This window comes from Aulonocara stuartgranti (assembly GCF_965226115.1).
Source record: "Aulonocara stuartgranti genome assembly, chromosome: 20".
Classification (NCBI taxonomy): Eukaryota; Metazoa; Chordata; class Actinopteri; order Cichliformes; family Cichlidae; genus Aulonocara; species Aulonocara stuartgranti.
This window is the reverse complement of record NC_138956.1, coordinates 25351071-25377833: the sequence shown is the minus strand read 5'-3', so window position 1 is coordinate 25377833 and position 26763 is coordinate 25351071. Positions and strand designations below refer to the sequence as shown.

The following is a 26763-nucleotide window of genomic DNA, read 5'->3' as shown; positions in this document are numbered from 1 at the left end:
TTCTGTGAAGAATGCGGTGTGGTTGATTAAATCTGCTACAGCAATCTGTTTCCAAGTTCAGCCTTGACTTCCACATGGTCATATAATGCATTAGCCAGACCTAGAAGGAAAAAATGCAGCAAATTTAGACTCAAGTTGAAACTTCAATTTTATTATTTCGTCAGAACAATATATATATAATTTGGTTGTGGCTGTATGACAAATACAAGAAGCAAGTCACACAGAAAGAAACATTGTATTTGTTGGTGAATGCATTTCAGAAGGGGTTTAGTGCAACTGATTCCCAAATATAGAATAGAAATGCATGCATGCATGCAAGAAATGTGAGGATGACATTCCTTACAATTTCTTTAATACGACTTATTCAGGTCATGTGTTCACGTAAAAAACAAGCAAGGGAAGACCCGGACTAAAATTAAAAACATCGGGAGACAGCGACGAAAACAACAAGAAAACAGAAGAATGTGGTGAATATTTAAATTCCTGTCAGACTGCTGTGGCAAACCCTATCCGATTATTGCGGCGATCAAACTCTGTGTAGTAGCGTGCAATGAAGTTGGCTCCCAAAATCCATATGGGACCTGTAGGAGGCGGCACATCCAAGCCCCTGAAGGTAACGGTGCAGACTTCCCCTTCGATCTGTGATTGCTGGAGCCACAAAGAACAGATGTATTATAACACAATAACACACCAAACAAAGTGCTAGAAGTAAATGTCTACTATTAAAATTGTACTCAAAAGTATTATCTGCATAAAGGGATTACTGTTGTGGTCCTTAATTTTCATATTTTATAAGCCTAATATTACAATTCACAACAGCAGAATTAAAATACACGTAGTGCTGCAAAAATTTATTTAAAAAAATAGAAATACGTCACTAAAGTGCAAGTACCACAACATTGTACTTGGCTGTAGTACTTGGGTAAATGAACTGATTTACGTTTGAACAATGCATGCCTATGTTAATACAGTTCAGCATCCATCAACACTCTCACCCATAATATATAATCCTCCTGTGTGAGCGAGTATTCCTGGCCACCGAGGAGGAACGTGACACTGGGTAGCGTCTTCACAGTATCACAGTTGACTTTGTACTGGCGAACAACAGAGTAATAATTGGTGACAACTCATGAATTTCTGCAAACATGCTTTTTTGTGGGAAACTGTGTTGCGTGTGTAAAAGCTTACGCCACTTTCATCCAGCTGTGCTCCGATGGTTTTCATCAGCACGGACACAGAGGAGGCCGGGCCTGTGATGTAGGAGGAGCCCGTGTCGATCACAGCTGTGCAGCCCTCTGCGCAAAACATCATCTCCCTCCCCACAGAAACACTAAAAGAATGAAAGAGGAGGTAGAAATGAAAACACATGTACTTTCTGAATGGCTGCACCTTTGTACTCATGAAAACACATTACATGATAGCAAATAAAGATCATACCCTTTCATGGTAAGTTCCCATTTGCCTGTCTGTCTGGTGTTAATATAATTAAAACTTCCAGTGTAGTAATTTGGATCTGTTCCACCGAGGACAAGCTCTCCGCCTGGGGAGCGTTTTGGGTCCCTGAAAATGATAAACAAAATACCCTTAAAGTTGTGCATTTTCTCTTTGACAGTAGAAATTGTAATTTTGCTGGTTCACACAGGTTGCTGAGCTATATCACATATTAAAAATACAGTACTGTGCAAAAGACTTGAGCCACCCCACATTTCTTTATATTTTGTTTCCAAGGAGTCAGACTTTCTTGTAGCTTTTGAAATTGGTATTGAGCAATATTGTTCCAGGATTTCTGAAGATCTTTCAAAAATTTTCTTTGGACATGTGCTTCTTTCTCACTCACTTTCAGTCCAGTGCTTCAGTCCAGGTGAATGTTTTTTTGTGTTGCTTTTTTATTTGTTTTTTTTTTAAGCCATTTAACACTGACCTATAAATCATTCAAGCACACAAATGGCATCTAACTCAAGGGATGAACACACATAACCGACAACTCAGAACAAAGAACACACCCAAATCACAATCAAAGCTTTGGCCGTGTTATTAAGCGTCTTGCAAAAGCACAGTTTGTTCCCATTTCATTATCTGTGAAAATTTTCAGAGACAGAATGGTCTGACAGGCATAAAGTAGTATTTTTTTTTTTCAGCAACAAGGTGATTCTCAAAGAGCTAGTAGCCAAAAACTTGGAATATCTCAGCGTATTGTGTTGTGTGTCCATAAAAAATGTGAGAAAACTGAACAAGTAGAGGACAGAAGAAAAAGTGTCACACCTAAAAAACAAAACAAAACCATAAACAAAAACAAGCATAAAGAAGAAAACATCTATAGCAGATAAGCAGGATCTGAAAGTCATGTCGTTAAGAAAAAATACACCAAGGACCTGTCACAGGATCTGACAGATGGATCTGAACCTTCATCTGATCCATCTAACGTTCCCGGAAACCTCATCAGAAATGGTGTCATTGCACAGCTGTCAAGAAGGGGAACACAGAGAAAAGACTGAGGTATGCTGCACTAACATCTGGAAATTAATTAGCAATGGCTTTATTTTTCAGCATCACACTGATCCCAAGCACACTGCTATTGCAGAAAAATCACATTTTGACCAAAAATGGAGCCAAGGTAGCCAACATCCAAAGAAGAGTGTAACAAACCACAGCAGACCTGATGACATTTCCATGCTTCTCAGCATACTTTACTTTATTACTTATTACACGGTTGCTGTTCTAACACTTCCTGGCTGCAGCTTCCCAGCTGCCAGCCACATGTACATAACAACAATAACTACCGACAACAAGCACCGCTTTTTATGCCGGCGAGGCGTGATTGTAGATGCCGTGCAGGTGAGATGAACTCACCTGCACAGCATCACAGGCCATGCCCCATTACAAAGAGCGTTAAATATCCTTCAAGAAGCCAGAAGAACTATTTCTGAAGACTACTTAGAAAAATCCTGCCTAAGAGAGTTTAGGCTGTTTTAACGAAGACAGGTGATACCAGTATTAACTTTCAAACTCACTGGTTTTCACATGTCTTATATTACAATCAAACGCTGCAAATATTTACCACTTTCCTGGCAAAATGTAGAGTGATGAGGAGTGGCTCAAGATTTTTGCAAACTTCTGTAAATAATAACAAAAAATCCAATTCCCTCTGACAGTAAATAAAGATCGTTTACAACTTAATCATGAAGGCACCTCAATTTTTAATATGTTTATTTGAGTTATACCTACTTCTTAAATCTTACATAAAAATGCAAGAGGCAAATTTCATGAGTAAAACATGGGTTGATGCATGTTTCATGAGACATCCAACACATATAAAACACAAAACATTTATTATATCTTTTCACTATTTCATTTCATATGGGACGTTCTTTTAGCTTAAATTGATTCTTTCGTATGGCGCTTCCCACAGTAAAAGAAAACATCATAATATTTTTTCAACTGGTTTATTCTGGATATAACCAAGTATAATAAATGACAAAGAACTATGAGAAAATACACATAAATTTTTTTCTCTATTTTCTCACAACACCCTTGTGTCTCACACAGATCCAAATCCATTTCGTATGATCTTCTTCAAGTTTGGGTTTTTCTTCTAATTCTAACTTTTTCAGCTCAACAAGCAGAAATTGAAAAAACGTGATCCTAAAATCTAACAGATGTCCTGACGAGACATTATTTATAGTTATAGTGTTTTTCTCTCTGATTGATCGATTCAACACTTGGCAGCAAGTTCATTTTTTCACTGCAGCATAAATATCATTGACAGCTTGATACATTTTCTTCAGCATCTAAATTATTGTCATTATTATTTTTTCCTCGTGCAAAAGCCTTTCATATAAAATGTCAGTTCAGTTGATTTACTTATACCCACCTGCTGTAGTAGATGGAGAAAACTTCTTCTTTGAGGACGTGTTGAGACATGATATGATCGAACACTGGGGTTATGCCATCAATGGCCGCGTTGGGGTATCCCATCCCCAGCACTCCATCAAACTTGGCAAAGATGAAGGGCATGGCAGACAGAGCTGTGGCTTCAGCAAACACTTGCACTACTGGGATGCCACCAACCTGCAGCAATAAAACACTGCTAATCAAAAGTTTAAAGTGTAGTGTGCAAGAGGAAGTTTAAAAAAGAAACAAAACCCATTTAATTTGTAGGTTTCAGACTTGAAACTCACCACAACCACATCCTCGCTCAGGAATCCCCTGACATTTCCAGAGGCATACTGGATGGAAAATCCTGTTCCATTCTCAATGTAAGTCCGGGATTTGGAAGCATCATACCTGTTGTGAGTAACTGAAAGTATTTAAGCATTTAAGTCCAACAGCGAATGTTTACCTGGGAAGTTTTAATGAACAATGTTCCCTAAAATATTGCATCTATTTTTTTTTTTATTTGGCCAGTGAGCATAAACTAATGTTGGCATATTGTCAGTTCATTAAGTTCACTAAGTTCAGAAAAAAATGTTTGAATATGTACACTTACAACAGGCAGTGGAGAACGGTGAGCAGCTTTGCGAAGGCACCCACAGGTTGGCTGAGCCTGTGTCAAACACCACATTGAACATCTGGGCCGGAGAGCCAATACTGATTTCTCCAAAGTACTGCGTCTATTGGAAGTGGAAAAATGTCCCACGTCATTGTTGTTTGAATAGTTTTTCATTCCAGTGTTTTATAATTTTTAAAAAAGCAAAAAAAAAACACAAAACCCCCCAAAAAAACAAAACAAAAAAAAAAGAAAAAAAAAAGAATAGTTTTTCAAAGGTTTTCCCACATGTTAAATGTCACTTTTAAGGCCAATGACAGAGAAACGTGGAAAGTCTGACTCATAAAAAGAGAATATTTCAAGAGGCTAATTCAAAAGGAAGTTCATCTGCTGTTGTCGTGAAGACATCTCAATGCTCATCCAAGAGCAGAGATGAAACCTTTAATCATAGAGGTTAAAGTCTGTATCTATCTTCAGAACTGAAATAGAAAACGCAGGTGGTTTCAGTGCTACATTTTCTATCACATGTATCATCTGTAGCTCTAATCAATGGATCACATTAAGGTTTCTCACATCCAAATAGTTGGTTAGCGGCGTGGGAACAGTTCCGTTGTTGGTGTCAGCTATGCTCTTCTGGGCCAGCTCAGTCATCACCTGCTCTACAGAAAATCCCAGCTCCTGCAGAGTCTCTCTGATAGATGGCATCTTTTTCAGGGCAATTCTGGAACCAGAGCGGGAAAGAGGAAACATTCTGAATGAATGCAAAGAGCAAACTCGATAGCTAAGGTCATGTTAAAAATAATTTCCCCCAGGGATCAATAAAGTATTCTGATTCTGATTCTGATTCTGATTGTTAAAGAGGTACATGGAGTTTATTTTCTGTGCTATGTATCTATTACATATGTCTGGGGATAATCTCAGTATGAACCTTTAACAAAGTACAGACCGCTTTGCTCTCAGCACCCAGCCAATCAGATGAACAAAAACACATGTGAACCCAAATGCTGAAATCATTAGCTTTTGTAATGAATCAATAAAACACATTTGTTTTCATGTCCTTATATAATTTATGGTTTACTGTCATTACGTTTCTCCAGAATGTTATCTATAATGCTGGTGCAGAAATCCAGCAAGTTAGATCCTTTAAGCAAATCAGGTAGGCATGTAAATGATTCTTTTTTTTTTTTTACCTTCTCAAAGCATGGCTCGTGGTCACTGTCAGTGATAGAGCAACCAAATATATCCACTGATTCATCAGTAGTGCCATGGCGACTTCTCGGACTTCACTGATGTCGGTTCTGTATATAAAAGTTGGTTTTCCTGGCTCTTCTTCTCTCTCGCTCTCTCCGATGTCGTGCACCTCAACTCTTTTTATACCATGCCCTCTTTTAAGTGCTCTCACCCATGGGCCTGGCTCTGGTTGGGAGCTTTCCTGGAGGTGACCACTGGAAAACAAGCCCTTCTTCCCTCCCCCCACCTTGCACTCTACCCCTCTGCCTTGATCACACAACCTCTTCTGTGATAAACAGGTCCCAGTGAAAGATGTGAACTCTGACCCCTTAAGAAACACTGATGACAGAAAGCAGGGGTGAAGAGGTCTGCATATTAGTGACGTAGGTAACCTGGAGACCCTGTGTGAAGGGCTGTGAGAAAATTCGAAGCAACCAAATGATGCTTTGAGTTGTCAGGACAGATTAGCTTGTTTACTAAAGTCACGTTAAATCCAGATCTCGCTGTGCACTTTTACATTATTTCTCTAACCTGCTGATGATTTCATTTAATTAGATCAGGGGTGTAAAATTAGTTTTTGATCATGGGTAGCCGGCCCAGTGTGATCTGAAGCAGGCCAGACCAGAAAATCTAATCCGTAATAACCCTCATAAACACCTACAAATGGTTCCCTTTCGCTTTGGATTAAAGAAGTGCATTTTTGAAAAATGTTCACATTTATTGAACCAACCATTTACATAGGTCATAGGTGATGTTTTTGTCAAAACACATGACAGTCAAGACAAAATTGAGAAATTGAGCACCTGTGTAACTCAGTGAGTGAGCAGGTACTGATATGCCACGTGGCCCAAAAGTAGTGGCCTGGGTTCGAGTCTGACCCGTGGCTTTTTGCTGCATGTCTTCCTCTCTCACTATCTAATAAAGGCAAATGCTAAAAAAATAATATTAAATAATATTAATATTAATTTTCTGGCAAGTGATGAATGACCCTTTGGGAAGCCAGCTGTGTCAACATTAGATGGGGTTTTGTTCTTGAAAATAACAAAAACAATGATAAGAATAATGATAAAAGAAACAAGATGCTTGTCTGCATTTAACACACCTTTGAATTTCTTCTATGTGAAACAGTCAGTTAGTCTTTCTGAAAGACACACACACTGTTTAAACCTCTGAATACAATATCAATGCTGCAGATTATATTATTAATGCAATGGTAATGATGATGATTATTTACCAATAGCAGTAAAATAATTTCCCTGCTCCACAAGTGTTTACTGGGTTTTACCACAGGGAGGATTCCCATGGTATCTTGCCTGTCACAGCTGTGTGGTGAGTTGGTACTGTGCTGACCACCAAGTCAAGCCAGGAGATATGTGGAGGTCCATGTCTGGCGCAAGCTCAGACAACCGTAACAGAGGCCAGAGGTCAGCAGCTGAGATACTCCCTGTTGACAGATCTTCCAGGGAATGATGCCATGTTTTCATACAGATTATAGAGGCAGAGATGATTTACAGCAGAGTTATATTGCACTATGTTTGCTTAATAAACACTGGAAGATTCTACCGCCACTATTACCAGCATACTTTCTAAATAAATGCTTTTTTTCATAGTGATGACAAGTGACAAAGGGATGATTTACAATAATAAAAACATAAAAAGACTTTTCAGCTGAATCTGCAGATCTCCTCAGCTTTACGGGGCTTTATGGGGAGTTTAAGCCCATCGTTTATACATCCGGCCGAGCATTACTGCTTTGGTTCACTCTTACTGCAAATGCAGATACATTTAGACACCAGCAATTCCACACAAAGCAGCATTCAGCTGCTATAGAGATCAAAATCAGAGCAAATAGAAGCAAGAGAAAGGGGAGTGTGTCAGGCTTATATGCATCTTGTTGTGTTTACAACTGTTTCAAGTGGCCAATAAAATAAGTTATTGCAGGTTCAAAGCTTTAATGATTGATTTTTTAGGCTTCTTGGCACATGTGCAAAAAGCCATAAACACATTATTATTGTCTAATAGAGCTGCTGTGGTGAAAGTATTACCAAACTATTATCCATTTACCAGTTTTACCAGAGGCTTGTTTTAAAAAAATAAAAATGAATAAAGAGGAGGATATGGACAAGTATTACCATCAGTTTTTACATTTTTAAGACACATATTACTTAGGAGGCCCATGCCTGTTTATTCTTTAATACCATTAGGCCTTACAAGCAGGTTTTGATAGTGCACTTTGGCAATCTCACAGACACCTGACTCTTGACCTGCTAGGTTAAATGGATACCCATAAGTTTCTTTCCCACACTGCCTAGGGAGACCCATGCGTCACTGCTGCATGGCCTCCCACCTCTTCACTTAGGCTACTCCACTGGTGCACATGGGAAATGTAAGATTATCTCCTGCATAACAATTTATATCAGTTTTATATTTGTTTTTTGTATGTCATTAATATTTCCTTGTAGGCCTTCACTTCAAGCCAAAATTTAGACTTTGGTCATGCAGAACTACTCAGAACCGTATAATAAAAGCTGTTGAAAAAGGTGCAACTGAGCAAACCTCAAATGTGTTCCTGCTGACAGATGCATATCAGAGGCAGAATTCGTGCGAGAAGCTATAGCAGGGTTGCGTAGGGACTGTGTTATCTCTCATAATAAGAATGATAAGAAGCAGAGCAGTGGTTGTTAGCAGGAAACGAGACTCAAGGAAGTTATCACTCAAACAAATAAGCCTGACTGCCAAAGCCACAAAAATGCAACATTCTGCCCATCTGGCATGCATATAAATGCGACATGTCACTTTTTCTAATTAGTTAGTTCATATAATTAGCTACAAAAGAGCAGCGAACAACAATTTGGTTTCACAGATTTTATACCCAGTTATGTTTTCATCATTTGAAATCCATGAACTTCAAATTAGGAATGATGAGTCTGTGATTCCATCTGGAGACAATATGTATGAAAATATGTGGGGCAGTCTTCACATCAGGAGGTAAAAAGTGTCGAAATTGAGATCAAAGGTGGCAGTAAAATCATGTTTTATGTACAACAGATTGATAGCCATCCTCAAAAGCTTGGTTGTATGATTACATTTGATCTTACACATTTTGTTTTTATTTTATATATTGATAGTTGGAGTTATCGTCCTGAATTGGTGCTTGAATTTTCACTAAGGAGCAGGGGTTTTTTTTTTTAGACCTTTTTGCTGCTTGATTTCCGACCAGCAGAGGGCAGCAATTGACTGAAAAATCCACTAGGACAACTCTCAGGAGTTCTTCCTGTTCTTTGATCACATGCAACTCAGAAGAAAAACATTACTTATTAATCTCCGTGAGACTGTTTGTAGGATATGCACGTGTGTCTTCATCCTTACACTTCAAGATAAAGACTGTCCAGACTCATCTTTAAGCTGCACTGGGACAAGCTACCTCCAAAAGAATTGACATGATGTCTGAAAATCCCTGTTCTTTATATTCAAGCTTTTCCATTCTAAAATATTTATAATACATTTATAATTTAAGCATAGAATGGTATAACTCAAGGGATGCACAGTGTTAACAGACGACTTATTAGAAAAAAAACAACTAGTATTACTAGCAGCCTGTCCCAAGAAACAAATGTGGAGTGCAGAATGCTTGGACTTGAATGCAAGATACAGCAAAACAAGGTTAAAAAACAACAAGTGAGACATTTATTTGTCTGGAAAAGTAAAACAAACAAACAAACAAACAAACAAAGAAACAAAACACCCAAAAGACAAAAACAAAAACAAAACTGAGGTATAACATCCAAAGTACAAGGAGCCCAGGGAAAACACAGAGGAAAAGTACAACACAACAAGGGAGAAGTAGAGGACAATATATACACAGGAAGACAGTGCCCACTAACAAGGGAAGCGGAAACAGCTGGAAACAGCTGGAAACAGCTGGTGATGACAATCAAGACAGGAGGGAAGAAGCAAAACTAAACATGAGACTAGAGACAAATGACTATCAAAGTAAAGCAGGAAATGAAAATCATCACAACTGAAACCCAAAGAGAAGAACATAACAAACTTAACAATGTACATCAGTAAATGGGAAAAATAATCCCAAAAACTACTTAAATAAATTAAAAGAAGGCTTGTCTAAAAAGGTTATTTTCAAGCTCACTGGAGTTAGATGACGAGATATGAAAAGATATTGTGGGAAAAAAAAAGTTTTGCGCTCTATCAACATTAACTGCAATTCCCAGAGAGCTCTATTAGGAAGCAGGTGCACTGTTAGGATAAAACAGCTGGAGAACACACCAGAAACCATGGCAACTGCACTTGTTTTGCTGCTCAGCGTTTGCGACTCAACACAGTGTGCCCATCCACCTGGATCAATGAATATTTAATAACAGCAGTCACACAGTACCTTAATTATAGTTAAACAGCTCTGGTTGGTACTTGCTTGGCTCATACTGTACATCTGAATTACTCCAACGTATGTTAATTGGTGGTAGTGGAGTGCATAGATAGATACTTCCTCACCACTGCTACCACTCTACTCCTACCACTACAGCTACTGCTAATACATCTCCTAATGAAACTCTTACTACTAGTGAGAAGTTACTCATCCAACATGTTTAATTCACTGGCTTCTACGTGTGATTTCACACGGTGATGCTTTATGATGTCACATTTTGTATTGTTAGGGCCCTCTGCAGGCCTGGATGCTAAAACTAGTTCAACAAATAAATCCTCATTCAACACCATACAAAAGGTTTTCATTTAGACATCATATGCTTGATGTAAAATAGAGGCATAACAGATAAACATATTTTATTAAACCACCACACCGGAAATACACTGATTGACTAATAGGTTGTATAGTATGGCTTACATTCTACATCAATCAGTAGTAGTAACATGTAATCAAGTAGAAAACAAACTCACAAATGGCAACATGGATACAAAAAATGTAAAGGTAAAAGTATACAGACCACACGAAGACAATCTTGAAAGACTCAAAACAAAATCGTAAATGACAGAGCACAAACCTCATAAACAAACGTTTAACAAGTTCCCCAATTCTTATGCTCTTTCACTCTTTTTAAATAAGTGCCATTTTTAATTCTTAATATAATAACAAGCATTAAATGCAGTATCTGTCAAATCCATTACATTTTTACAGAATAGCAAGCTGAAAGATGTTGTGGTTACTGCAATCACAGCAGGATTGTGTGTACAGGATATCCTCATTTAAAAAAGACATCCTCCTCTAATTGCTTAGCTTTGTGACTTCCTGGACAACAAGCACACATATCCTTGCACTCACCAAACATCCTCTGTGTGGCGTTAACAATAATGGGCTGACTCATCTCTGAAGGAGAACAATGGAAATCTCTTATTGTATCAGTCTGATTGTTGTTATCTGTCTTGTGTGCCTGTTTTTTGTTTTTTTCCTCTGCTGCTACTGTGACTGTCATTACTCATCCAGAAACACAGTGCTGGATAGATAAAACTGTGACATCAGACCAGAGTAAAGCACTCTCAGACTGCCTTAAGTCTTTGCTCCATTTTTAACAATCAGTTGGGCTAAACTAATATGTTCATTTTGACATGCCTTCAACTATGTTCAAGAATTTATTTGGTAACTCCCTTTAATACAGCCCGTGACTGAGGGCATAATTCCCTTTAATTAAATATAATTACATTGGTTTTTACAGGAAGCAAATAAATACTAATACTGTAAGTAAATTTATTCTGTAAATAATTTTTAGTACTGCATAAGTTAATATATTTTAGAGAAAAGAAGAAACAATTACATTGTAAGTAGCGAGTCTACATAAAAGTAGCGTCTCTTTTTCTGTAAAATACATGGAAGTTAGGCACGGCATCCTGATATATGATATAAGTTAAGCTAACCTAAGCTAATTATCTATTAGGGAATCACTTTGTTGGAACAAATGCTTTGTACCCATTATTGTAGCTACTCTCATTTATGAAACTTTATAGACACAAAGACTGGACTGAAAATCAGTGAAAAAGCAGCCAATATCCAAATAAAAACTTTGAAAGAACTTCAGAAAACTGGAGAAACAGGAGAACTATTGCTCAAGGCCACTTCATTGTATTAGAAGAAAGTCTGGCTTCTTGGGAGCAAAATAAAAAGAAGGGAGGGGTGGCTTAGGAGCTAGCTGCCAGCTCAGCTTTGCAAAGAGACTGGGAGCAAAGACAAGGGCCTAGCTCTGCCCAAATGTAATAAACCCAGCCTACCAACACTCACTATAGAATGCTCACATTACATTTCTTTATATGCAGAAACAACTTTTGGTTTTTATGATTTTATAGAATATATTGGCTTAAAAGACTACAGTTCTATAAAGACTAAGTTGGAAAGTAGGTGACTCAGAAGAGCAGCTGGCAGGCTGACGGGAATCCATGAAGATGAAGAGGGATTCAAGGGTAGGCATGCAGATGAGTTACAGGTAAGTATTTTTCCTTACAGGTAAGGAGGCAAACTGGAAAGTTCAGATGAGTGGATTTAAATTAATTTTCATATAATCAGTCCATAAATTGTGGCTCATCTCTGTACTTTCTCTCTTTTCTTTTTTTTCAAATTTCTATCTGGTGCTCCAATTGTATTATATTTTATTATTTATTATGTTTTTATTTTGATGAGTGGGTTTTCATGGAATTCATGGAACCTCTGCAGTAATTTGGACTTCAGACAGGTTACTATGGAACAGACAAGAAAACAGGGTTGAAAAGTCCATAACACAAGGGCTACTGTAGATGAAGACACAGTGAAACACAATTACCATCCACAAAGGTGCTAACGATCCGGTGGGGAGTACCTGCATAAGCCGGTCCTAAATACCATGATGAACGACTACAGAACAGGTGTGAAGGTGAGAGCCCAGGAAGAAAGGATCTTCTCCCTGTAGGCTGTCCATCGAGGAGAGCCAGCCCACAACCTCAGTGTAAAAAAAAAGAGAAGCAGCGAAAGGAAGGGGGCTAGAGAGAGAAGCTATGGAGAAAAAATGAGTGAGAGAGAAAGAGACGCAGGGAGAAGGGAGAAGAAATCATGACAGTGTGTGGTTTTTCCAGATATCTCCACTTTGGTCCTGTCTGTCCCAGGGACATTGTTCCGGATGTTTTGCAGTTTATTCAGATGCAACTTTGCAAATCCAAGCTGTGCTGCCATGTTCTTTTTATTGAGAAGAGGCTTTCTCCTGGCACCTCTTCCAAACAAGACATGCTTGTTCAGTCTTTTTCTAACTGTACTGCAGTGAACCTTTAAATTTAACACTCTAACTAACACCTGTGGTGTCTATTGCTCTTGAGTTTTTGCAGTTTCTCTGCACAGTCTGACTTTGGAGTGAATTTGCTTGGATGTTAACTCCTGGGAAGACTTTTACTTTAAAAAATGCTATTCTCATTACGTAGATTATCAGTGCCATAAAAGTAAAAAATACTGTTAACTTATATTTCACACAACATAATTAATCACAGGAAATTAAAACATAGTATGAAATGTTATGGTTTCTCTGAAGCTTACCATATTATTTAAATCAGACAAACTGTTGTTTAATCATAACTTTGATTACGATACCTAAAACAAAGCTTATGCTTAAATTCTTTGGAGGATTAACAGATACATCATAAACAGAGCAAGCTAGACAGCTAATGTTATTTAACATAAAAAAGACACATCCATACCAACTGATTCTTCATTGTATGCCATGAGCTGAACATGGCCTCCTCTCTTTCAAAGATTGTGTCACACTCCTTTGAGACAGGCAGTCACACAGCTGATCAAACAGTAAATCTGATTTTGCCTAAACAGCTTCACTAACTTCCTCCTTCCAGAACTCCAGAGCTTGCTTTTCTTTTCAAAGGAGAACAACCTCAAGTTAATACCCGATTAGCTTAGCCACCATAAAAATAGCCGACAAAGTGAAACACTGGAATTCTTCTATGAAAGAATATCAGGTCTAAACTGCTCACTGTTCTTGAAAAATACATCATAATTTGTGGTCTGTGCCAGCAGCTGAGTCGGATTGTCTGCTGCCTATTTTGATCTGTGAGTAGAGGTGGAAGAAAGTCATATTATCTTGTTTGGTGAAATATTTTTAAGTCAAGCATGAGATCTGAGGGGGATGAGAATCTCGTGGTTGGTAATAAAGTGCATTAGACTGGGATATGTGGTTACGTGTTAGTCTGGAGGCAGGAAATGTGTCTGTGAGCATGCCAGTGATGTAAGTTAACTTATCTTTGGAAACCTCATGGCCTGTATTCAGAATCTTGCTGAAGTTAACAATAAAAGTAGATTATCATTACACAATGACGCACTGGCAGATAAACAGCCTTAAAAGATCTTAAAAAGTGTGGAGTTTGTTTTTTTCCTTTGACTGCAGCAGAAACTGTATGTTTTCTTTTATGACAACCTTATTAGCAAATATTATTTCTACAATAGGGTCACTATTTACTGAATTTGCTCAGCTTTGACATGTTGTATTGAGTAACCTTTGCAGGCTGTATGTAGCTCCATGGTTTGCTCACATACACACTGATGGTCCTTACACAGTTTTTATGGTAATGTGCAAAATACATATTTTTTTTATCCTGCATCAGATTTTGCCAATAGCTATATTTTAATGATTACTCAGATGTATTGAAAAAAAAAAAAAAAAAACTAGGATCACTGGACTAAATGACTACAGACCCGTGGCTCTGACATCTGTGGTCATGAAGTCATTTGAGCGCCTAGTTCTCTCCCATCTCAAGACCCTCACGGCCCCCCTCCTGGACCCCCTGCAGTTTGCATATAGAGCCAACAGGTCTGTAGATGACGCCATCAACATGGCCCTACACTTCATCCTGCAGCATCTGGACTCCCCAGGAACCTACGCCAGGATCCTGTTTGTGGACTTCAGCTCTGCCTTCAACACCATCCTTCCAGACCATCTCCGAGGCAAGCTTTCCCAGATGAATGTGCCTGATCCCATCTGCCGGTGGATCACTGACTTCCTGACGGACAGGAAGCAGCACGTGAGGCTGGGGAAGAATGTCTCGGACTCCCGGACCATCAGCACCGGCTCCCCTCAGGGCTGTGTTCTTTCTCCTCTGCTCTTCTCCCTGTACACCAACTGCTGCACCTCCACCCACCAGTCTGTCAAGCTAATCAAGTTCGCAGATGACACCACCGTCATTGGGCTCATCTCTGACGGGGATGAGTCTGCCTACAGGAGGGAGGTTGAACGTCTGGTGTCCTGGTGCAGCCACAACAACCTGGTGCTGAATGCCCAGAAGACAGTGGAGATTATTGTGGACTTCAGGAAGCACACAGCCCCACTCCCCCCCATCATCCTGACTGACACCCCCATCACCTCTGTGGACTCATTCCGCTTCCTGGGTACCACCATCACCCAGGACCTGAAGTGGGAGCCCACCATCACCTCCGTCATCAAGAAAGCCCAGCAGAGGATGTACTTCCTGAGGCAGCTGAAGAAATTCAACCTGCCAACACGGACGATGATGCAGTTCTACACTGCAATCATCGAGTCCATCCTCACCTCCTCCATCACCATGTGGTACGCTGGAGCCACTATCAGGGACAAACAGAGACTGCAGCGTGTTGTGCGCTCTGCTGAGAAGGTGATTGGCTGCAGACTCCCATCTCTGCAGGACCTGTACACCTCCAGGACACTGCGGCGTGCAGCCCGGATCTCAGCTGACCCTTCTCACCCTGGACACAGTCTGTTTGACCTGCTCCCCTCAGGCAGGAGGCTCCGGTCCATTCGCACCAGAACCTCTCGCCACAAGAACAGTTTCTTCCCCTCTGCTGTTGGACACATGAACAATAACCACATGACTGTCCCCGCCACGAACACATGACCCTACGCTGTGTCACTGCATCATTTCATGTCTGGCACTGATCACCACCTGCACTCATGTATATATCTTTCTACGTAGCACTCTTAATTCTTATTCTCATGTATATATCTCATGTATATCTCATGCACATATCTTTCTTTCTACATAGCACTTTAATTCTTATTGTTTGCACTGAAGCACCGCAGCAAATTCCTAATGTTGTAAACCTCAACATCTGGCAATAAACCCATTCTGATTCTGATTCTGATTCTGATTAACTTTTCCAAGAAAGGTAAAATGTTTAGCTGTTGTTTTGAAAAAATAAAATAAATAATAAACCAGGATCTAACCTTTCTGTGCACATAAAAATCCCCCTTCATGTTACGCATCCATCATTTGTTTGTTTGACATGAAGTGCAAATCACAAAAATAAGCGACGACACCGAAGCTGCAAATGGACGTAGCATGGCTCTACAGTATTTAGAGGCTGGTAAGAATAGAAAAAGGAATAAAGTGGGGAAAAAGAGTTAACAGCTCTATGAAAACTGTATGTGGGTCAAGCAAAAAAAATCCAATATTTACTTATCCAGTATCTGACGTTGTTATAAAATGTTAGAATTAGATTCAATAAAATGATTGCCTGTCTTATGTGGATTTGCTATTTTTGTGAAGTCATGTTTTATGTGCATAAACAAGCTAAAACACCTGCATTTGACATGTTACTACAGTTAAAATCACATAAAAAAAAGTCATTATTAAAATTGATGCATTAACATTTGCATTATTAAAAGATACTTTTTCAGACCAATGTGGGCAGAAACAATACAAAATATTCATATAATTTTGTCAATCCATCAGTCCAGTTTCAGTGTTTACTATAATATTTTGTGACTTCTGCATTCTCTGTTTTTGTCATGATCCTGGGTCCTTTTGACCCAGCGTTTTGTGTTTTCTCTTCGTGATTTTGGTTCTGTTCTTCCTCTGGTTAGTGTTTACTCTGTTCTGCCCGTGTGTTCCTGTATCTAGTCCGCGTTTCTTAGTTTGTGTCCTTTCATGTGTAAGTTCCTGTTTTATTGTGAAGGTCTGCGTCTTATGTGAGTGTTTCAGTTTGCCTCCCTAGTCTCGTCATGTTAATCACTCCCAGCTGTGTTTCCCACCAGTGTGTAATCTCCCTGTGTTCTCTGAGTGTATTTAAGTTGTGTTTTCTGTCTTAGTAGTTGCTGGTTCGTCTGCATTATTTCCCCTCCGCCATTCTGTGTTTATTCCTCTGGCTTCCTGGTCATTCTCCCTGCAAGGTACCCTCGTTCGTGCTCTGGTTTTGTGTTTAGTTTAGTTTTCCCAGTTTAGAGTTTTTACCGTTCTGTTTCTCGCCACCCCTTTTTGTTGTACTTCTCCGGTTGTAAATAAAGCTCACCCTCCACTTAAGCAGTCTGCATCTTGGGTCCGTTATTAATCCACACGGCCTGCCTTGGCAAACCGTGACAGTTTTTCTTTCAACATTTGAAAGTTCACTTTTCAATCTTTTATCCTGCAGCAGATTCTACAATTAAAGATATTTTCTGTGATCACACAGATGTCTGCTCTTTTCCTACAAGGATAACGTGTTTTGCTGAGAGAAACTCCAGTTTAAATCTAATATTTCCACTGACTGCTGCACTCCACAGTGGACTTACTTTCCACATACCGTACTTTCTAGGGAACAAGATGAAGAGATTGGGAAATATTAGATTTAAACATTTGTTTTGCCTGGAAGCTAACATTTTATCCTTACAGTCAAACTGGTATATACTGTATTTCATGACATGAAAGACCCTTGAAGACATAGCCTGCTACAGGACAAAAGGACTGAACTGATTCCTACATAGAGGTTTTCTACTCTGCTTGAGGACTCAAAATGCTTTATACTCATTCACCAATAAACACACACTTTCATACATGCGCTTTTTTCTATGCCTAAGTGCTTTCTAACATTCAACATTCATTTACCTTGTGTCACAGGTGTCCACACGTGCAGAATAAACAATTTCACAACAAACAGTGCACTAGATTAGAATTTGCATAAATAACCAACTTTGTCTTTTTAAAATCTCTTTGCTCTGTTTCCCAGACTAAAGGCAACACGAGCTTCTTCCCTCCGCTGCTGCAATGTTCTCTGTGCCTGAATAATTCAATATTGCTCACTGTCTGCTGCTGTTGTGTACTGCATGGTTAAGAGCCAGTGAAGGGGAAGGCTCAATGCATGGGGACAGGCCTTGTTTTCTACGCCCGCAGCCAAGCGTGCATCTTATGTAAGGGAGGGGGTTGGATGGCCAAAGTACAACATCCACAGCATAAAAATTCATGTCGCTTTGCCATCATGTCTTTTTCCAGCCCTACTCTCACTTTCTATAGTACAACCCTAGTAATGCTCTACCTTTTTAATGTTAGGTCAACATTTTCATCACAAATTCTAAGTTGTTCTGCCCTCAGTTCTTCATCTTTCATCGCTGGCCCCACACCCACCTTGTAGTGAGTGAAACAGGCAGGAGTTCTGACAGGACATGAAAACCATTTTAGACTTCTCGAGGAAAATTGCATTTTAATAACAGTGTTCTATGTTCTGATCATGCAATTTTGCTATGTTAAAATAAGATATAGACTTTTGTTTTAAATGTAACTGTGACACATTGAATGTACTTCTCCAACTTCTCTAAAAGGGAAGAACCTTGAACCTTGTCTCCTCTGAGACATCTGTGATGTGAGAATTCAATTGGTATTTGCATTATTTAACAAACCCTCTGGTCCTCTGATCTTTTGCAGGTATACCTGAGTCTGTTTCCCATGATCTCCCACTTCACAAACAGTATGCCCCTCAAATATAACCTTGAAATTCAAATAACCATAGACTTCATCTTTTCAGCAAAGACTTTGCTCAAACTTCAAGTTTTTTTTCAGAGGTTGTCTGTTTAAAATACTTTCACAACATTAAAATACAGCTTTTAAATGCATTTGCTCTCAGATACTCATAAATGTAGAGCAATATAGCTCAACACAAATGAAGCACAGTGTGTGCATTGCACAGCCAGGGCATGTGGGCATTTTTTTCATGAGCAGCAGAAATAAATCTCACCAAAGTCCAATGACCAGCTGTTCATCTGTGCTCTAATCTCTTTCACATGCACAAGAAGGCATCAGCTTGCCCACATTTCACACTGTTGTCCTCCACAGTAACATGTAAAGCAGCTATAATTGGTGTCTTTATAACACACATGAATACAACTCTGTATATTTACATAGAGGAAATTATTACTTTAAAAAAGCAAGGGAAGAAAAGTTAACACTGCCTAGTAACCGCAGCAAACAGTTGGAGACTAGATTTGAATCAGTTGGATTTTTGTTTTGCAACTAACATGACAGATATTTCCCTTGTTTAAAAAGAAAAAAGTGAATATTTGACCAATCACCAGTTTTCCTGTGTTTCAAATTGCTGGATGTTGCTGTTAAAAAGTTCCAAGACTAATCCTGTTCCACTTCAATGGCACTGCACTGTCACGCACATGCAGATGATAACGGCAGTGACCTTTTTGTGACCTTTTTTGCTCATGGAGCAGAGAAAACACCATGTTGAAGCTTGCAAGGATTTTTGTTAACAGGTTCAGAATGAGCAGTTTTCATTCTGAAAGAGTTCACTGTCCTCTGGGAGAAACAAACCATGTCAAGTAAGTTTCAAGAGATGAGCTTATTCTGTTATGAACTTTTAGCACAAAGGATGTTGTGGTGTTGGTTTAATACTCTGCTTGCTTACTATAATTTGAAAATGTTACATTTTTAAACTGCAGTATAATTACAACTACACACCTACCACACTTACCAGATTCAGCTCCAAGAGCTACATCAAAAGCTTTGCCCTCCTTTTCAAAGAGAAATGAAAACCCAAGGGTCATTGTTTGGACACCTAGGAAGAGTTCCAGATCACTACGCAACAAAAGACAGTTAGTAAAAGAGTAAAACAAGATTTGTTGCTTATTTTACCAAAAACAACCTTATAAGCAAAGTAACCAAACTGTTTAATGGCAACTCATTGATAACTGCATGCTATCAGCTAAAATTTTATTACATAGTGTACTGTATGTCAGTGTTTTTCAGCATTTTTCAGTAGATATTTAAACACCTAAACCTTCACTTGCTCAGTTTAGCTAGTGTCTATGTCAATTTCGATCTACCAAGGTTAGCTCAAATTAAACTAAAATTAAAAATTAACACAGAAAAAATATTCTGATAGGATTAAAATATAAATGTTTGAAAAGTTCCACTGCCTATTTGATTTTTTTCCTCTCTTTCTCTCTCCCAACTTGTAAAATCTATGTCGATGGGATTTTTTCTCATCTGTGTTTAGACAGCAGTACCTTGTGAAGGGCTTATGCTACCACGATTCTTTATTGAGAGTGAGATTTCTACATAATTTAAGGTCTTTGTTTTGTAATAATTGTTCTGATCTTATTAAATTTTGGCTTACCATACCACACATTTCATAATAATAACAAAAACTACATTGAAAGCAGAAAGTCCACTTTGAAAACTAAGTGAACTCAAATAAAACCGATAAACTCAAATTTAAAAAACCGTAACAATGCTGCCTCCCACACACACCAAAGACATGCCTTTTATCTTAACACTTTCATGCATTATGACTACCTCAATCAGGATTTTTTTCTTGAGTATTTTATTCATCTTTAGGCATGAAAAGATGAATAAAATAAAATACTTTTTTAAAAATACTAAAAAATCCTGATTGAGGTAGTCATAATTCATGCGTGACAGGGTTAAATAACAATAATTTCAATGAAACACATCATGCATCTATAGTAACATTAAATGGGTGGCAGGGTATGGAGGGACACATCAGTGTCCAGTGTAGTGGTTTATGTGCAAGTATACCGTCAACACTGAGACAAATACAAGCAAACAGCCTTTGAATAGCTGTCCACATGTGTGAAAGGGTTAAGAGCTAAATCTGAGTTGACCTTGGGTGTAGGTGTGAATGATTGTCTTTGTCTCTGTGATGGATCAGTGTATGCCACCTCTTTCCTGGTGTAGGCTATAACCCCCTGCAAAGTTGCACAAAGACTTAAAGATAAACTTTTGTCTCATGTTTTCTGGCTATAAAAGTTTTTTACCTCTCATATATTATATTTTTATTGGTAAAGTTTCAAAGTAATGACATTTAATTCAATGTGTAAAAGAATGCACTCGCACAATAAGGATGTACTTGCAGAAGGACTTGTGTTTATGGTGCAATGCATAAAAGCACTTTGAACAGATCACCTAAAGAAAGAGAATTCTTTACAAAGCGAACAATGGGGGGGTTCAATGAAACACCTCGTATTAGCACACCGCGCTCTCCTTGATACGATAGATTTTTCGCCCTGGCGGCCACAAGAAATCTGTACAATCTTTGACTTGCTGGTTAACATTTAGCAGCTGTGTATTGATTGTGAACTTTATGTACCACTCACAGTCAAGCCTTTGTCATTAACAAAGAGATTTACTTTACTTTCTTTTCATATAAAAGAAACTGTTTGTTCAAATTTTTAATGTTGTGAGTTGAGTTATCTAATTATTATTATTAGGGGCGATCGTGCCTCAAGAGTTGGGAGTTCGCCTTGTAATCGGAAGGTTGCCGGTTCGAGCCCCGGCTTGGACAGTCTTGGTCGTTGTGTCCTTGGGCAAGACACTTCACCCGTTGCCTACTGGTGATGGTCAAAGGGCCCGGTGGCGCCAGTGTCCGGCAGCCTCGCCTCTGTCAGTGCGCCCCAGGGTGGCTGTGGCTACAATGTAGCTTGCCATCACCAGTGTGTGAATGTGAATGTGAATGTGTGTGTGTGAATGGGTGGATGACTGGATATGTAAAGCGCTTTGGGGTCCTTAGGGACTAGTAAAGCGCTATATAAATACAGGCCATTTACCATTATCTGCCAAGAGTGTGTGGAAGAGTTTGTTTTATGCATTGCTGTCTTTAGGGCATGCATACTTCTTCCTTTTGCTTTCATTTGACATTAACATCTTTTAACATGTCATATAATGTTCACGAGTACAACTGGTAAAAAAAAAAAAAAAAAAAAGCACACATGTCAAGGGTTTCTTACCTCTCCTTTGTTTTATGTTTTGGTCTCTAACAATTATATAAAATAAGTACACCAGTAAAAAGAAAGATAAATGTTCTCTGTCAGTAGCGCTGGAATTCTTTAACCCAGCAAAGTTATGTAACACTGCTCATTATTTCAGATTTAAGCCTTACAAAAAGTACATTATTTAATTTGGGTTCAAAGATTTTATAGAGTTTAATCAAATTCAAAGTATGCTCACACACACACACACACACACACACACACACACACACATGCATACAGACACAAACACACACACACGCATGCACGCACACACACACACACACATGCACACACACACATGCACGCACACATGCACACACACATGCACGCACACATGCACGCACACACACACACACACATGCACACACACACATGCACGCACACATGCACACACACATGCACGCACACATGCACGCACACATGCACACACACATGCACACACTTGATCCTCTTCAGAATTTGAAAGTCTGTTTGCCTCAAAAGCACCCTGTTATGTTAGCAATCAGTCAGACTTTAATAATGTATTGTGTACTTTGTAACCAGATTATGTTATTCAGAGACCTGAAGCTACCCTCTACTAAGGATTCAAAGCAAAATAGTTACGCAGTTGGAGATGTAAACTGTGTAAGTGTTAGCGTGTTCTGTTGGTGGGTATAACAGGAAAGATGTGAGGAGTAGAGGCAGTGAAGATGGACATGTTTAAATACCTGGACTTAAACATCCAAATAGCAGATAGTGCACAAGAGAGGTGAAGAAGCAAGTGCATTCAGGGCACAGTGGCTGGGGTGATTTGTGACAGAAGCATACAGCATCAATAGTGAAAGCAAATGTTTACAAGAAGGTAGTGAGACCTGCTGCAGTGTGATTTATGGTTGAGAGACAGTGACACTGTTCAATAGACAGGAGGACGAGCTGGAGGTGGCAGAGTTTCATTTGGAATGACCAGGATGGACAGAGTTAGAAATGAGTATAGAACAGGAACAGCTCATGTTTTGCATTTTTAAGGCAAAGTTTGAGAGGATAGAAGAATAGAAGATACACTGGACAGAGGATCTTGAACAGAAGAAAAAAAAGAAAAGAGAAAGAGCACAGAGATGGAGTTCATGGATGTAGTGAAGGAGAACACGCAGAGGATTGGAGTGACAGAGGCAGATGCAGTCACACTGGAAAAATATTACAGATAGTAAATCTAAAAGTCTTCTTACTATAATGCTCCTTCATAAGCAAGAACTTGTTTCTTTACACAAGAAATGCTCCTTATTAAAGAACATTATGAAAGGGGATCAGATGCATTTGTTGGACATAAATCAGCATAATATTGCAACATGCAGTCACAAACTTATTGAGTGAGGAACGATATGTGGTAACTTTATCTGCAACATAAACAATAAATTGTGTGGGGAAAAATCAACAGAGTAAATAAAGTTTTGTAATATCCTTAATAAAACTCCAGAATTGAAATGTTGGCATATTTCATTTAACAAAAAGGTTAATGTCCACAGCTGCCATTACATGGAAGACAGGAGTGGTTTGGCATTGTCACCTGACTTCATATTCTACCTCAATATATTTTATTGAGTTTCCCATTTGACTTACTTGACTGTCATATGTATATCATGGTATACACAAAAAATGGTATGGTCCCAAAAAATCCCTTTACATTTTTTTTTTAATTGATTATCTTTGGCCTGTCAAATTGTCTGGTGTGAAAATGAATTATTGACACCTCTCATTAAATCTAATCTCCACTTTACCCCCAGAACAGGTTGAAATAGTTAAAATAACTCAAAATATCTGCGTGTGTGTGTTCAGGGCATTTAAATTTTACAAATGCAGTAAAATGTGGTTTGATTGCTGGTTTGAGGGTGTATGAAAAGTGTCTGAAACATTAAGCTTTATTTTATTTTTTGAAAACTGGCAACTTGAATCAGCATTTCTTTGATTTTTCTTTCACCTTGTAAGTGATCAAACAGCAAATGAACCATGTACAGTACATTGTTTCATTCCAGACAAGGCCCACAAACATATATATGCAGTGGAGGTTTCAGATGGTGATGTAACTGAAGTTCTTCATCTAGGAAATAGTTCACCTCTCCACTCAGAATACAGCAGTGCCAGGGATGTGTGCCATGCACCATGACTTGCAGCTATTTATGCTGACTTCACCACCACACGCCCACTTGTTTTGAGAACGTCATGCAGGCCCGGCCCTAACCAATCTGGCGCCCTAGGCAAGATTTTAGGTGGCGCCCCCCTACATCGGCAGTGTAGTGTATGTACTCACAAGAAACCGAATAGCTTTGTCTTTGACCTTTTTTTTTTTTACTTAAAGAAAGCAAATTCACAATCAGAATAATTAACAAGATAAAAAAAGATATGAATAAATAAATGAATACAAAAAATAAAAAATGAATATATGAAATACAATAAATTTTACATACATAAACACAATAAAACGTGTCAACAAGTTGGATAAAATAAATTAAAAATACAATATAAATAAGGCAACAGGAAGACCGCTTGATGCTGCTGCATCATGGCTGGGTTGTGCTGCTGATGCTGCATCACTGGTGGGTTGTGCTGCTGAAGTGGAGGCAGCAACGGTAGATGTGGTAGATGGCCCAGGGGTGGGATTTAGAAACTTCAACAGTGCGTCTGAAGAGAGGAGTATGTGACACCACTGAGTATTAAAGTCTAATAATAAAAACATATGATTCCAGGAATAAAATGAAATGATATAATATAAATGAAAAACCAAAGAGATATATGTATGATGTTAACTCTTATGCAAATTAGATTAGATTCAATTTATTGTCATCATTACAGTGAAATGCTGAATAGCAGAATGCAAAGTAACAGTATAATATCATATGAGAATGTTATGTTATGATTATCTTTGACCGAATCACAGCAGTGCTCATTAGAGATGGACCGATCTGATATTACGTATCGGTATCGGTCCGATACTGACCTAAATTACTGGATCGGATATCGGAGAAAAATAAAAAAATGTAATCCGATCCATTAAATATCATGAAAGCACCTCACAAAACTTGCAACACCCGTAACTCACCTCAGAACGTTAGCACGTCGGAGCAGTATGCATCACGTGATAGAGCGGCTGTGGCATGCGGGACCTGTCGGTGGTCTGGATAGCATTTGGAGCTTCGCTAGCAACCCGGCATTTCATCTCCGACAAAGTTATCCCCGAGAGAAGTAAAGCAAGTGTGTAAGTCCATCTCTGAATGTTTGTAAAGCATTCCTGCGTTAAGCTTAACAAGCGACTGCCTCTCCGGCTGCTACTTCAATCATGAAACTGCTTAACGATCAGCTGATCGGCTTTTCTGTCGCGAGTCCGTGTCTCTTCTTTGTTTTTGGCCCACTTTGCACCAGAAAGAGGAAACCAGCGGCTGAACAACAGCAGCACGTTTAAGCTTGATCAGCTGTTGTTAGAATTTATTTAATATTACTTTCTACTCGAGGATCTTTTTCTACGTAGCTGACGCTGGTAACTGTGCAGGGGCGGATCTAGCAAAGTTTAGCCAGGGGGGCCGATAGGGCATTAACAGGGAAAAGGGGGCACAAAGACATACTTTTCTTTCTTATTCTCATTTAAAATGTCTAGCTTTTAATAAATAATTATCTGATACCCAAAGTTTTAATTTGATGTAAAATGAATAGAAGTCAATTACTGTATATAGTAACTATTAAGTCTAATATATATACCCTAGTAAGCTATAGTACTTTTTCCTTTGGGAAGGTACCATCTGTGCAGTCTGCAATTTTGTTGAAGAAAGATGTTGAATCTATTTAATATTTCTTGAAAAATAATTGATTTCTGTGCATTTTTTTTCACACTGCATCACATTAAGGTTGATTACGTCGATTAAGCATCATGAGGTGGAGCGTGAGGGGTGGTTCCCTATTTTTTATTTATTTATTTTTGTTGTTGCTGGGAGTTGGAACCCTATTAGTTAGGTTGCTTAATATTTATGCTAAGTACTCTTTAAAATACCAGAATAGGGAGGATGGTGTAGGTTTAACTTTATTAGATTGATCAGTATTGCTGAACTATGAAATATTTTTTTTTTGCATACAGGTATAACAGAATAGCTTTAGTGTAGTTGTTGTTTTAAACTTGAGTATGAACTTATACAAAATGCAGCAAGATATTTAAAAAACAGTTTTGTTGATTAAAAAACACTATATCGGATTCATATCGGTATCGGCAGATATCCAAATCTATGATATCGGTATCGGTATCGGACATAAAAAAGTGGTATCGTGCCATCTCTAGTGCTCATATTAAAAAACAGCATTCCCTCTCATGTGATATTGCTTAATTAACATTAATGATGTGCACTTTAACAACTAGGCTTACAACTATAATATATACAGGGGTGGAAAAGTGACTATTACCTGCAGGGTAAACGTTAGCTAACCAGAAGGCAATAACAATGTAAACAAAAAACACCTGCTTAAAAGATGAACACAAATGAGGAATGGTGGGAAAGGTGGGAGTACTGTAATTACCTAACGTTACATTATTATTTTCCATAACAATTTAGCCCCCTCCACAATATTAACTGACGTTAAAACAGTTAACTAGCTATTTATTGATTAGCAATTAGCGAATCATGTAACATTAGCTTAATGCTAAAAATTTAGGTTACTATCACATTCAGACAAATAATTTCATGTAGGCTAACGTTACCTACCTCTGTCTTTTTCTCGTTTCTCCTCCTCTTCTTTTCTCTTTTTTCTTCCCTGGCCACCTGACAGTTTTGGCCGTTTTGACATCTTGTGTTGATTTTTTGATGTGGTGACGTCCAAAAGGAACCATGATACGGGAAGGGAGGGGGCGCATCGTACGGGGAGGGGGGGGCGTAATGTTGTAACAAATAATGTTTCTATTAAATAAGCTTTACTTTGCATTTTAATTAACGTGGGATTATTTTTTGTATTTAGAATTAATAGTACCAACTTTTTTTTTTTTTCAACATTTATGGCACTGGCGTGGCGCCCCCTGATGGACGGCGCCCTTAGCATTTGCCTATA

At 38.6% G+C, this 26763-nt stretch overlaps 1 protein-coding gene across 1 annotated transcript; it reads right to left on the bottom strand.

Moving 5' to 3' along the window:
- Positions 1 to 193: 193 nt before the first annotated feature.
- ren (renin) lies at positions 194 to 26568 on the bottom strand. The gene is made up of 9 exons (XM_082518112.1): positions 26424 to 26568; positions 5060 to 5207; positions 4487 to 4610; positions 4179 to 4297; positions 3872 to 4068; positions 1438 to 1560; positions 1189 to 1330; positions 996 to 1094; positions 194 to 648 (listed from the first exon to the last, which is right to left on the bottom strand). The coding sequence occupies exons 1-9, from the start codon at positions 26546 to 26548 to the stop codon at positions 487 to 489; spliced, it is 1239 nt and encodes a 412-aa protein (XP_082374238.1). The 5' UTR covers positions 26549 to 26568; the 3' UTR covers positions 194 to 486.
- Positions 26569 to 26763: the final 195 nt, after the last annotated feature.

Excerpts from the sequence above, each read along its gene's own strand:
- ren (XM_082518112.1), bottom strand. The coding sequence starts at position 26,548 with ATGGTTCCTTTTGGACGTCACCACATCAAAAAATCAACACAAGATGTC. Across the intron at positions 4,611-5,059 it reads CGCTAACCAACTATTTGGAT|ACGCAGTACTTTGGAGAAAT; the intron begins GTGAGAAACCTT and ends CACTTCCAATAG. Across the intron at positions 4,069-4,178 it reads TGAGCGAGGATGTGGTTGTG|GTTGGTGGCATCCCAGTAGT; the intron begins GTGAGTTTCAAG and ends TTATTGCTGCAG.